At 40.9% G+C, this 13,511-nt stretch overlaps 1 protein-coding gene across 4 annotated transcripts in view; it reads left to right on the top strand.

The window, feature by feature from the left end:
• The first annotated feature begins 1,652 nt into the window (after window positions 1-1,652).
• The window catches only part of LOC111966316 (ephrin type-B receptor 2), a 63,627-nt gene continuing 51,768 nt past the window's right edge, over window positions 1,653-13,511 (top strand). For all 4 annotated transcript variants that reach the window (XM_070444404.1, XM_070444403.1, XM_023990838.1 and 1 more), the window contains exon 1: window positions 1,653-1,817. In XM_070444404.1, coding sequence (XP_070300505.1) covers window positions 1,745-1,817 — 73 coding nt within the window. In that variant the 5' untranslated portion in view covers window positions 1,653-1,744. The remainder of the gene's footprint in view (window positions 1,818-13,511) is intronic.

Genomic DNA, 13,511 nt, shown 5'->3' with positions numbered 1-13,511 from the left:
TAATATATATATTTTTTTGTTGTTTATCCAGTAGGATACACTCCAAACAGCATACCTGACCGCTCGGGGGCGTCCACATAGTCCTAAAGCACACTGTTGCCTCATTTTGTATCACATTCCAATGATAAAATTGGGGGGGACAAAAATGCAATTTCAGAATGCGGGGGGGACATGTCCCCCCTGTCCCCAGTGAAAGCTGTGCCCCTGCTCTGAGTGTAATGTGACGCCAGAAATGCATATGGTTTTGAACAACACACCAATGTGTTTGATGTGCATCAAACGTGTCATTCCAAAAAATGTGATGTGCTAGATACACCTAGTCACTCAATTACGCTAATACAACTTTACTCAGTGTTTTCCAATGCCAGTGTTCAAGGCCCAAATATATATTCACATGTAGGATAATGTACATATCAACACAGTGGCCAGTGGGTGGATTAATTGTTTCAACTTTTAATATGTTTTTCTTTGATTGTGTGTTATTCTTTCTTAATGCAATGTAGAAACAGATATAGTAACATTTCTTTTCTCGTCATTTTTTGATGGGCAGATCTTAATTAAGGGGTTGTTGGGATATTAACCCATCGTAGCATTGCTTTAAGTGCTGTTGATTGGAGTAATGGAGGGTGTTAATCCATGACTAAATGGGGGTTAATTCCAGGACAAATTACTTTGTTGATGTTCTCAGGTTAGGGTCAAAGATCAAGTGTACATTTGACAATGGGCCACTTGTTTCTTACTGATCACACAACATCCTAGCATTACAATTGGATGATCCATCACACTAGGCAGATTTTGCCTGATAGTCTACCCTCTCTATGATTTTAAAGCTCCAATCTGTAATTTATGTTTCCAGCAGACAACCTATCTGACTCTCATCCTCTCCAGACCCTTATGGCTAAAACACTACTCATATCGTGTAGTTTCTGTTTCCTACTCAGGGTGGCGCCATTGTTCTTGAATGACATAGTGAACGTCCAGGAGAAGCACCAAACATGCCTAATCTTTTCATTTGAAAGTAGTTGACATGCCTGAGATTGTTTTGTTTATTTATTCGCCTGCAGAGTTTCATTAGTATAGCTAAATATATACACTGAATTACATTTGCAGTTCATGCATTTGAAAACCCATAATATCTGAGCAGAGAAGTGAAATAATACATATTCACGCAGCTGCTTCAAAGAACCAGTGACTTGATTGGCCATAAAGTGAAATAAGCTCCATGCAACTTCTATCTCCTGCCAACAGCATGTGTTTCACTTGTTGATGATGCACTGATAAATGATCAAAACATGTCCACGAAGACAGCCTTAGTCAATCAATAAAACAAACCATTTTATCATGCAGCTGCAACTGGTGGTAGGCTATAGTGGTGGTGGCTGAAGTATGGTGCCAGTTAGTGATGCATGAACACAACAATAATGACATCGACAGTTTAATAGTGTGCTTTGGTGTTATTTAATTACAACATATATTAAATACAACAATTATTACATTCTCAATTCAGAGATATCTTGTAAATGTACATTGCAGCCATCTCCAAACTACAGATACATTGCCCTATCCCTTTGCATGATTCCCTTTTGGTTTCGCCCAAATTTGGCTTCAGATGCGTGTTCTCCCTTCAAAAGTGGTTCGTTCTAATCATTGGCTGTAAGGGTTTGCGCTTCTGTAGATTCATTCGCTGTCAATGGCCCGCTGGTGGACCTGTTTTCTATGAATACCTTGGCTTTTTACAGCCAAAATGCCAAGTATTTCCGTTGTTATGGATATCTTATATTGTTTATGGATATTTCCAATGGTAGGGGCTGTCGAAGGTAAGAGAGAATGCTGCTTTTTCTTTTTCTCGTCTGAATGCATAATTAAAACGTGCATGGATGATTGTCATTGTGAATAAGCTCTCACCATAAATCCATGAATTATACACCATCAATTATTCCTTTCGTAAGATATTGCGCAAATATCATGTACATCTAGGAGTGGGGTGGATTGTGATGGTAGTGTAAAAGTAAATAAGTCGTTTTTATAGTTTAAAAAAAATGTGACAACAGTAAATGCTTTCTGGGGGACTGTCACAATTGTAACGCCGGTATTTTGTATGCATCAAAGTCTGATGAAATGCTGTTGAGAGAAAAAACTAACGTTAGATAAAATACTCCAAGGAAATACAGTCTATCTATAGCTAAGACAGTGTTTCAGTCATTTGAATGGTTCAAACCACAAGTTTTGACTCCTAAACTACCCGTAGTCAGTATACAGTATGTTATAGAAATGTATCTGCTTCATGGCATATAATATTGTAACAAATGTGGTTTAGACAAGTGCCCGTGTGTGTGTGTGTGTGGGGGGGGGGGGGGGGGGGGGGGGGGGCGGGGGGGGGGGGGGGGGGGGGGGGGGGGGGGGGGGGGGGGGGTGGGGGGGGGGGGGGGGGGGGGGGGGGGGGGGGGGGGGGGGGGGGGGGGGGGGGGGGTGGGGGGGTGGGGGGTGGGGGGGGGGGGGTGGTACTTGAGTGAACAATACCATGTAACCCTGTACCCATCTAGTCATATGTGCCTATTTCTTTGATAAATAGAATGTAGTAGGCTATGTTAAATAGTCTCCAATACGTTAAAATGCATGTGAATCATCTGTTGAATGGTTTTGCTTGCAATTCAATACACGCACGCTACGCACACACACACAACACACACATACATACATACATACATACATACATTAAAACCCAATGTTTTTATTTATTAACCTTTATTAACTATGCAAGGTCAGTTACAAGAACAAATTATTATTTACAATGACGGCCTAACATACATACAATACATACATACATATATCAATAACATGGTAAATAATATCTTTAATGATATAGGTATATCCTATTATTTAGTACTAGTGTCATTTTTAAAACCAAGCAAATATTCACTCTGAACAGCACTCCATGAGATTTTGTTGGTTAGGTGGTTGAGTTCATTGCTCTCTCAGTCAATTCACAACAAACTTCCAGGTGTCTTCTGTATTTAATGAAAGTGGAATGCGGATATGTGGGAATGCATAACTGAACCCATGATGGCTAAATGCAGCGCAAAAAGGCTTTTTGGATTGAAAAGCTGATCCCGGCCTGTAGTGTTTTGGCCTGTCTTTTGGATTGAAAAGCTGAATCCGGACCTTGTGTGTGTTTTGGCCTTTGTCTTTTGGAATTGAAAAGCTGATCCGGCCCTGTGGTGTGTTTGGCCTGTCTTTTGGATTGAAAAGCTGATCCGGCCCTGTGGTGTGTTTGGCCTGTCTTTTGGACTTTCAGGAGTTGAGAGTTAAAGCTACTTATTCTGAGTTTTGAACATTTTATGGCAGAATAACTTAGAGATTCAGGATTTCCTTATTTACTTGCCTGGCTACATAGAGTCCTTGCTCCTGGCCAAAAGCTACGTCACACCCACGGATGTTATTTTCTTCTCCGCAATGAGTCTGGATCTGAGTACCTCCCCGACCCTTCACCGAATGCGAACACATTTGGGGCCGCCTGTTTGGTCCAGAAACAGATGGGTGGGGCCAGAGCAAGAACACAAGTGAGTAAAGCGGCGGCTTGAAAATGTGTCATTGGCTTTGTAATCTGATTTGTTAGAGACCATCCAATCTCTGATGACTTTGTTTTGTACAACACCCCTCGTGCCCCTCGTGCCCCCACTACGAACGACTTCAATGATGGCAGTCTCAGATTAAAGTATGTTGCGAACAAAGAATTTAGCGTGAGTGGTCAGGCTACTGCTTTGGTAACAACAGTGTAACAAATTGTAATGACATATTAACTAAACCTGTAATTAACATTGAAAGGACATTTTAAGTTATTAAGAATAATTGTTACTTATCTCTCTCTGCAGTCACTGAAGTAGTTACAGTATAGAGTAACTACTAGGCCTTCATGTGAAATTTTACCTTAGTTACATGGTTCATGCATAGCAAGATATGTGATAAAAATCACAGAAAATTACTTAACAAATGTGTTACTGGTTAACAGTACGGCTGCCTAACTGTGACTGTTGTGCTTATGTCCATAACATCATGCATGTCCAAGGCCTATTACGATGTTTTTTTATTTATTTTACCTTTATTTAACTAGGCAAGTCAGTTAAGAACAAATTCTTATTTTCAATGACGGCCTAGGAACAGTGGGTTAACTGCCTGTTCAGGGGCAGAACGACAGATTTGTACCTTGTCAGCTCGGGGATTTGAACTTGCAACCTTTCGGTTACTAGTCCAACGCTCTAACCACTAGGCTACCCTGCCGCCCCAGGATGTCACCAACCTTCTGACTAAAACGAAAGAAAAAAATCTATAGAGCTAGATGCCTTTTAATAATTCCCCTCAATTGCTTCAGTCAGTCAAAAATATCTGAGTTGTGTGGGATCATGTGATGTCTGTCTGTCAGCTCTGGGCCCATGTGACGTCTGCTTGCTCTGCTCTGCTCTCCCAGCCTGCTGTCCCCTCCTGTCCCTCTGTTTCAGCTGTGAGACCTCCCTCCCTCCCCCTTGTTGGGCTGCACAGCGTCCATGTTCCCAAGCCTTTATGTAAGCTGGGCAGACCTGACTGATTTCAGCCACGTCAAGAGCTATTGGCTCAGCATTGGCTTGCATAGTCTGGCTGAGAAATCATATAGGATCTCTCTCTCACTCTATCTCTCTCTCCCCATTATGTTCTGTCACACCACAGACATAATTTTTTTTTTTTACCTGACTGGGTTCTTTGTAGTGGTTGGTTAGTTACACATGCCAATTGGATGCACATGGTACCCATGCATGTGAATGTAGGTATTTTTTATCCAGAGAAGAGGAGTGCAACTGGAAATGTTTGACACGTAATGGCTGAATGGCTGTACTTAGGTGGCTCTGCAGTTCCAACCTTGAACACTACTCTTTTTTTTTTCACAAATGGTTTTTGCTTTTATGAAACATACAGAAGGCTCTCTTCCTATCCATGCCTACTGGCGAGGACTGTGTGATACAGAATGTCTTGTTCACAGCAGCAGTAGGCTACTGTTTGATGGTTCTCCTTTCCATCCACCTCTTTGGTCTATCCATACACTTTTTACTATGGTAAAATATCACAACAACTCTGCCGCAAATAGTCATGCCATGCATTAGTTATCTGTTTTTTTTTTKGGGGGGGGGTGGATGGATGATTATACATTATGGTCGTTAACTATTTGTTATGATGATCTATTTCTATTTCCTCTTTACTGATGTTTTTTTTAGCAATGTCTTGCGACTTGCGACTGACTGAGTCCATTTTGGTCCACCTTAAGCCCTTACCTGTCCATTTGTTCCAGACAAAACAAACCACTTATTTTAAACATAAGTTCAATAAAAGTCACTGAATCATATTTTCTTCACTTATATTTTCAGTATGAACCAAAGTGATGACATTACACCTTTGCCTTTTGCTTCCAAAAGACGCAGAGCCTTTCTGCTCCTTGGAAGTCAATCAATATTCAGTGTAACGCTGCTCTTCGGTGCAGTGCTCTTTCCCCTCTGGGAGCAGTGACAGAAAATATTTAGCATCAAAACAGCCAATGACCTACTTCTCCTTCTTCCCTATGGTGGGGTTGCAAAACGTGGTTACACTTACATGACTGGGACACTTAACAGTGTAACATGTAAATGTTACAATCTATATATACCGTAGTTATGGTCATAGATTTGTTATGAGTCTATCCTTGTTTCCAGGTTGGATTATGGCCAGACAACCGTTCGCCAGACAAGATGGACATTGGGTACAGTGAATGAACCCATTCTGGAACTGCAAGCACATGTGCCAAAGAAACAAATCTTCAACAGATTTGTTAAGGTTTTGCACCTGTGGAACATTGACACCTTTGAATGTAAAATGCTTCCTTTTATTAATTTTGCTCCCTCTGACAACAGGTGCAACTTTTCACTGTGGCAAAGGCTTAGTAAATCATTGTCATTATACAAGGCTTGGCACTCATTTTTTAATTGGAACAGAATCAGGATGTGGTCCATTTGGGACTTGATATGATCACCAGTGGGTGAAAAGCTTTCGTCCTTGAAAAGTCATTGAAAAGTAATTGACATTGGAGAGTGGGAAACCCTGATGAATGACGCTGTTCTGAGGTTTACTGAGGTGAGCACTCCAGTGACARAGGCAGGATCCACCCTGGTCGCCGTCACACCCGTGCCCCAAATAACCATGGGGAGGGAAATCAAATCAAATTTGATTTGTCACATGTGCCGAATACAACAGGTGTAGTAGACCTTACAGTGAAATTCTTACTTACAAGCCCTTAACCAACAATGCAGTTTTAAGAAAATACAAAAAAGTAAGAGATAAGAATAACAAATGATTAAAAAGCAGCAGTAAATAACAATAGCTTAAATTTTTGCTTGTAAGCAGGAATCAGGAGGATAGAATTAGATTTGACAAATGGAGGGTGGGCTTTGTACGCGTTTCTGTGTGTGGAGTAAAGGTGGTCTAGAATGTTTTCCCTCTGGTTGCACATTTAACATGCTGATAGAAATTAGGTAAAACTGATTTAAGTTTCCCTGCATTAAAGTCCCTGGCCACTAGGAGCGCCGCCTCTGGATGAGCATTTTCCTGTCACGACTTCCGCCGAAGTCGGTCCCTCTCCTTGTTCGGGCGGCGTTCGGCGGTCGACGTCACCGGTCTTCTAGCCATCGCCGCTCCACCTTTTATTTTCCATTTGTTTTGTCTTGTTTTCCCGCACACCTGGTTCACATTCCCTCATCAGACTAAATGTATAGTACCCTCTGTTTCCCCCATGTCTGTGTGTGGAATTGTTCTTTGTGGAGGGTGTTACGCTACAGGCTGGCCTGCGCTAGGTTTGTTTCAAAACTAGGTTTGTTTGTTTTGTTTAATCCGGTTCATGTTACCTTGGTTGTGCTTTGTGCTGCCTCTGCCTTTGGGCCAGGGTGTATATTAAAGTTCTCCTGTTATCATCCATCTCTGCTCTCCTGCGCCTGACTTCCCGGCAACCAGTCACTCACCCCGTTATATTTCCTGTTTGCTTATGGCCGTATACAGGTCATTGAGTGAGGTCCTGTAGCACAAACTAAAAAAAGTTCTGAGACACTGTAAAGCCCATGGAGAATAATAGCACCTCCTCCCAGCTTCCCACTGCACTGAGGCTAGGAAACACTGTCACCACCGAAAAATCCACTATAATTGAGAATTTCAATAAGCATATTTCTGCGGCTGGCCATGTTTTCCACCTGGCTACCCCTACCCCGGCCAACAGCCCTGCACTCCCCACAGCAACTCGCCCAAGCCTACCCTATTTCTCATTCACCCAAATCCAGATAGCTGATGTTCTTAAAGAACTGCAAAACCTGGACCCCTACAAATCAGCCGGGCTAGACAATCTGGACCTCTTTTTTTTTCTTGTTTTTCAATCAACCAGCAAAACACATTCCACATTCACAGATGTGACAGACTTAAAAAATATATAATAATAATAATATATAAAAATAAAATAAAAATAAAAATAATAATAATATATACATATATACACATATCATACATACATACACATACACACACATAAACATATATATATATATACATATATATACATACACACATATATACATACACACAAAGAATAATTATTAAAAAATAAATATATATATAAAACTTCAAGGTTCTTATTAGCTATTTCCAGCCTTAGCTGAGACGACGAGCAAATAATTCGGTTTTAGATTTTACAGCACCTTACACTCTGTCCAATTTGAAATATAGTTGAGTAGTGGAGACCAGAGTCTATCAAACCTGGGCTGTCTCTTGCGGAGGTCATAAGTGAGCTTTTCAAGAGGGAGAAAGTCAACAATCTGGTCAATCCACATTTTAAATGTAGGAGAGGTATTAGAGACCCACAATAGAATAATACATTTCTTAGCAAAGTATGTAATAGTCATAAGCAAATGTTCTCTGTCAGGATCAAGAACAAAGTCCTGCTGGGCATTAAGAAGATAGATACACGGAGTCATATCAAACTGTACATCTAGTATTTTCTGTGCAGCAGTGTGTATAGATTGCCAAAATCTGGCAATCTCTCTACAGCTCCAAAATACATGCATATAGGTTCCACTTTMAGAGGTACATCTTTTACAGTTAGGAGAAATGTCTGTTTTCATTCTATGGAGTCTCAAAGGAGTGTAATAAAATTTGTACAAAAATKTGTAATTAGATTCTTTCATTTTTACATTAGTAGAGGAGCAGTATACCCTGTTGCAAACCTCCGCCCATAACTCATCRCTGATAGTCAGACCAAGGTCCTTTTCCCAGATTATTTTCAAAGGAGGAGCCTCCTTTCTCAGAAAGGAGTCTATAGATATAAGATATTTTGCCTTTAATGGATTGTGCTRTGACAAGAAGGGTTTCAACTTCATTCAACTGAGTTCTAAACCYCCTCTTGGAAGTAAATGAGGAAATGACATGTCTAATTTGAAGATATTTTTTTAAAATGGGATCTTGGCACATTGAATTCACTGCAGAGCTCTTGAAAGGATTTCAGTGTAGTGGTCTTCTGATGAAATAGGTCTGAAAAGGTCCTGATTCCTAGAGTATGCCAAAGATTAAAGTTGGCATCCCTCAGGGCTTTTGGCAAGTCTGGGTTGCCTACTATAGGCGAGTGAGAACATATTTGGGAGGAAATTCCCAGGTATTTCTTACAGTCCCTCCACGCTAGTAGGGTGCTGTAAATCACAAAGGTTTTGGCTATGTTGCCCACTTCACTAAAGTTATTAATGAATTTATCCTTTACAGTCCCGGCGTTCCGCTAGCGGAACTCCTCCCACATTCCACTGAAAAGGCAGAGCGCGAAATTCAAAAGATATTTTTTAGAAATATTTAACTTTCACACATTAACAAGTCCAATACAGCAAATTAAAGACAAACATCTTGTGAATCCAGCCAATATTTCCGATTTTTTAAGTGTTTTACAGCGAAAACACAATATAGCATTATATTAGCTTACTACAATAGCCTACCACACAACCGCATTCATTCATCAAGGCACGTTAGCGATAGCAAATAGGCCACCGTTAGCGTTAGCGAATAAACACAGCAAAATATATACATTTTCACTAACCTTCATAAACCTTCCTCAGATGACAGTCCTATAACATCAGGTAATACATACACTTATGTTTTGTTCGAAATGTGCATATTTAGAGCTGAAATCAGTGGTTTCCATTATGCTAACGTAGCATCTTTTTCCCAGAATGTGCGGATATTTCTATTAGACTCCTCACCTATTCTGACCAAATAGCTATTCAATAGAAATTACAAAAAAAATACATGTTGTATAGGAAATGATAGATACACTAGTTCTTAAATGCAATCGCAGTGTTAGAATTCTAAAAATATCTTCATTACGACATAAGGCTTATGTATTAGCGAGAGAGTGGCAAATTCGGTGCGCAAAACTACTAGTACACAGTTCGACAGATATATGAAATAGCATCACAAAATGGGTCCTACCTTTGGTGATCTTCCATCAGAATGTTGTACCAGGGTCCTTTGTCCAGAACCGTCTTTGTTTGGTATAAGAACGTCGTTTTTCCCTCTTGAATTGCAAGCACACTGGCCAAGTGGCGCGAAGCTATCCTTCCTGAACATATGCAGACCAAAGCAACACGCCTAACGTCCCGAAAAAAAAATTCAATAATCTAATAAAACTATATTGAAAAAACATACTTTACGATGATATTTGTGACATGTATCAAAAAATCAAAGCCGGAGATAGTATTCGCCTTTAACGACAGCTTTTCAGAAGGCAATTACAGGTCCCTCCACGCGCCCTTCCAGAAAAAACCTAAAATGGGGGACACGTCATTCAAAGAGGATGCATTATATCTCAGACCAAGATAATCAACTTATTTCTCCTCTCACTTCCTCTTGACATCTAGGGGAAGGTGTATGACGTGCAAGTATATTCATACGTATCATGCCCATTTATAGGCAGGCCCTTGAACACAGCATCGATTTCAGACTTTCCACTTCCTGGTCAGAAAGTGTGCTGCCAAATGAGTTCTCTTTTACTCACAGACAAAATTCAAACGGTTTTAGAAACTAGAGAGTGTTTTCTATCCAATAGTAATAATAATATGCATATTGTACGAGCAAGAATTGAGTACGAGGCCGTTTGAAATGGGCACCTTTTATCCAGGCTACTCAATACTGCCCCTGCAGCCCAAAGAGGATAATTGAGCTTAGTGGCAATGAACCACAGGATTGGGCTTCTATCTGAATCCACGTTGACTCTTGTCTGTTTGTGATACATTTTAGCATGTTGCGGATTTGGGCAGACCAGTAGTACAATTGAAGGGAGGGAAGGGCAAGACCACCCTTAGATTCAGGTTTCGAAGAGTGGAGAACTTGATCCTAGGTTTTTTATTGCCCCATATAAACTTGGTGATGCTTTGGTTAGTTGTTTTGAAAAAGGAAACTGGGAGATAGCATGGGAGCATCTGAAATAAATAGTTCAGTCTAGGGAGGATGTTCATACGGATGACATTAATTCTTCCTATCGTTCTTGATTCGATCCAGGAGTGGAAGATAATTTTCCTTGAAAAGGCTATTCAGATCTGGTGTTATGAAGATCCCAAGGTATTGAGACCCCTGTGTCTTCCATTGGAATGGACATAGTTTCTTCATAGAGCTGGTGAGTGTAAGATTGAGAGGGCAGACAGTGGATTTGTTAAAATGTATCTTATAACCTGAAAACTTGCCATACTGAGCAATTGTGTCTAAAATGGGAGGGAGGGATTTCTCAGGGTTGGATATGTAGAGCAAGACATCATCCGCGTAAAGCGAAATCTTGTGCTGCAGGCCGCCTGCAGAAACATCCATGATACTTGGATTGCTCCTTATCAACTCTGCCAGAAGCTTCGCCCCCAACAAGTAGAGCAGGGGGGACAGCGAGCACCCTTGTCTTGTGCCCCGTCCCAAAGGGAATCTGTCAGAGTTCAGTCCGTTAGTAGTCACCATGGCATTTGGATGAGAGTATAGTGATTTGRTCCATTTAATAAAGTTTGGGCCCATATTGAACTTTTCTAAGACTGAGAACAGAAAGCTCCACTCCATCCTGTCGAACGCCTTCTCAGCATCCAGTGAAGCCAGCAGGACAGGGGTCTTCTGTGCGTTTACTTGATCAATAATATCAAAAAGACASCGAATGTTATCAGAAGAGTATCTGTCTCTMATAAATCCAGTTTGGTCCGCTTTTATTATTTTGGGAAGAAGAGTGTTTAGTCTTTTGGCGAGCAATTTGGTAATTATTTTGTAGTCGAAATCCAACAAGCTTATGGGCCGGAAGGAGGAGCAGGATAGAGGGTCCTTGTCTTTTTTGAGCAACACTGTAATGCGAGCTGTGTGCATTGAGTCTGGGAGAACTCCGTTTTTGCAACATTGGCATGAAAATAGGGTTAAGCTGGGGCCAAAAAGCTTTGTAGAACTCTCTGGGGAATCCATCTGGGCCTGGGGACTTGTTAGGTGGCATGGAGGTAATTGGCTCCAGGATCTCCTCAGGAGTGAAGGGGGAGTTGAGATCTTCTTGGTCGGTATCTGATAGTTTAGGTAGCGAGATTCCCACTAGGAAGGAGTGGAGTTCTGCCTCCGTGTGTTTTCTCTCAGAGGTATATAGTTTGCAGTAAAAATCATGAAAAGTAACATTTATATTTTTTGGGTCATATGTGACCTCGTCCTCTGCTGTTCGGATAGCCATGATTGTACGCTCTGACTGCTCTTTTTTAAATTGATAAGCAAGCAATCTAATTGGCCTATTGCTATACGCATGTTATTTCTGTTTAGTAAAGAAAACTTTTTTTTTATCTCTTGAGTATAGTCCAGATTCAGTTTGGTTTTGGCTGCTTTAAGTTGACTCCAGGAGGCGCTGTCTGGGGATTGTTTATGTACTTTTTCGCAGCGTTCCAGCTCCCTCTCGAGATCTAACCGGTGTGCTTCTATTGCTTTTTTCTTAGAGGAAGCATATGCAATTAGATGACCTCTTGGTGTGGCTTTAGCAGCGTCCCACATTGTGGCCGGAGAAACAGGATAATCTTTGTTGTCTTGTGTGTAGTTGTCTATCCATGTAGTTACCAATGTATGGAACGCTTCGTTTGATAACATGGAGGTGTTGAATTTCCAGCTCTTTGACCTCGGGATGTTTTTGCAGAGGTCAAAGCGGAGGTGGACAAAGGCATGATCGGAAAGTGCTATGGGTCCGATTGTACAAGTGGCTGAATTTATGAAACTTTGGGATAAAAATGTAATCTATACGGGAGTAGGTGTTATGGACATTAGAGTAGTATGTATAGTCCATAGATGAGCTATTAGTCTCTCTCCAGATATCTATCAGTCCCATCTCTTTAGTAAGAGAGTTCAACATCTTTGCAGATCTAGGATTTGTGGTGGGGACTTGAGATGATTTGTCTAGGGTTGGGTTMAGGGTACAATTAAAATCTCCRGCCARCWCTCCAAAGGAAACACAATGCTCATTGAACAGGGTTATMMTTTTYGACATRAAAGCAGGAGTATCTGTGTTAGGGGYGTATATGTTTAAGATAGTAATTGGTTKCCCATACAGTGACCCAGTTATCAAAATAAATCTCCCCTCCGGATCAGATATGTTTTTGTCAATTATGAATGGAACATTCTTATGGATAARTATGGCTGTACCTCTACTGTTTGATTTGAAAGATGAGAAATACACCTGTCCCACCCAAGCTCTGCGGAGTTTAGCATGTTCTGCATCACAGAGGTGTGTCTCTTGTAATAGCGCAATGTCTGCTTTTTCCTTTTTTAGAGCACATAGTATCTTTTTCCGTTTTATTTCCGTTTTCCTAGACCATGGCAGTTCCATGTCAATAGATTTAAGGTACTAGTCATCGTCATCGAACAGTAATCCAACTTTAGTGCAAGTCATCTCTGGGTAAAGGTGGATAATAGTTATAGCTGCGTTCACATAAAAGGAAAATAAATGGTGTACATAAAATAACAATCTCTGAACACCCCAGCAGAGTTCCCAAACAACTCGACATATCCCGTTGGATCTATTACCCCCCCGCTCAGTCTCAATTCTGTGTTCCGAAAAAAAAAACACACAAAAAACAGGAACAGTTAGCAACGCACAACGTCTCCCCCTTCCACCAAAGAAATGCCTCATCCTCTCCTCTCCGCCCCGCATTGAGTAAATGACAACGTAGCCCCCGTCCAGACCACATTAAAAGAGGGAGAAAATAAAATCAATAGCCCAGCCTACATATACCTCCCCCAAGGGACATAGGGAACCACAAGTAATAATAGCAACAAAAAAAGGGAAATAAAAGTAGGCTGAAACGTTAGTAGGTCTAGGTTAGGCTATAGAGCCTATCCCTCTCAGCTAAAGGAACATAAATATAGATTAGACGGCTATAATGACATTTAGCGGGGTGGGTGGGTCTTTGGATATCGGCTATATGTTGTTTTACCTCCTTTAGTAATAA

The sequence above is a fragment of the Salvelinus sp. IW2-2015 genome, linkage group LG7 (genome assembly GCF_002910315.2).
Source record: "Salvelinus sp. IW2-2015 linkage group LG7, ASM291031v2, whole genome shotgun sequence".
Lineage (NCBI taxonomy): Eukaryota > Metazoa > Chordata > Actinopteri > Salmoniformes > Salmonidae > Salvelinus > Salvelinus sp. IW2-2015.
The sequence above is the reverse complement of the archived record's forward strand: the minus strand, read 5'-3'. Positions and strand labels throughout refer to the sequence as shown.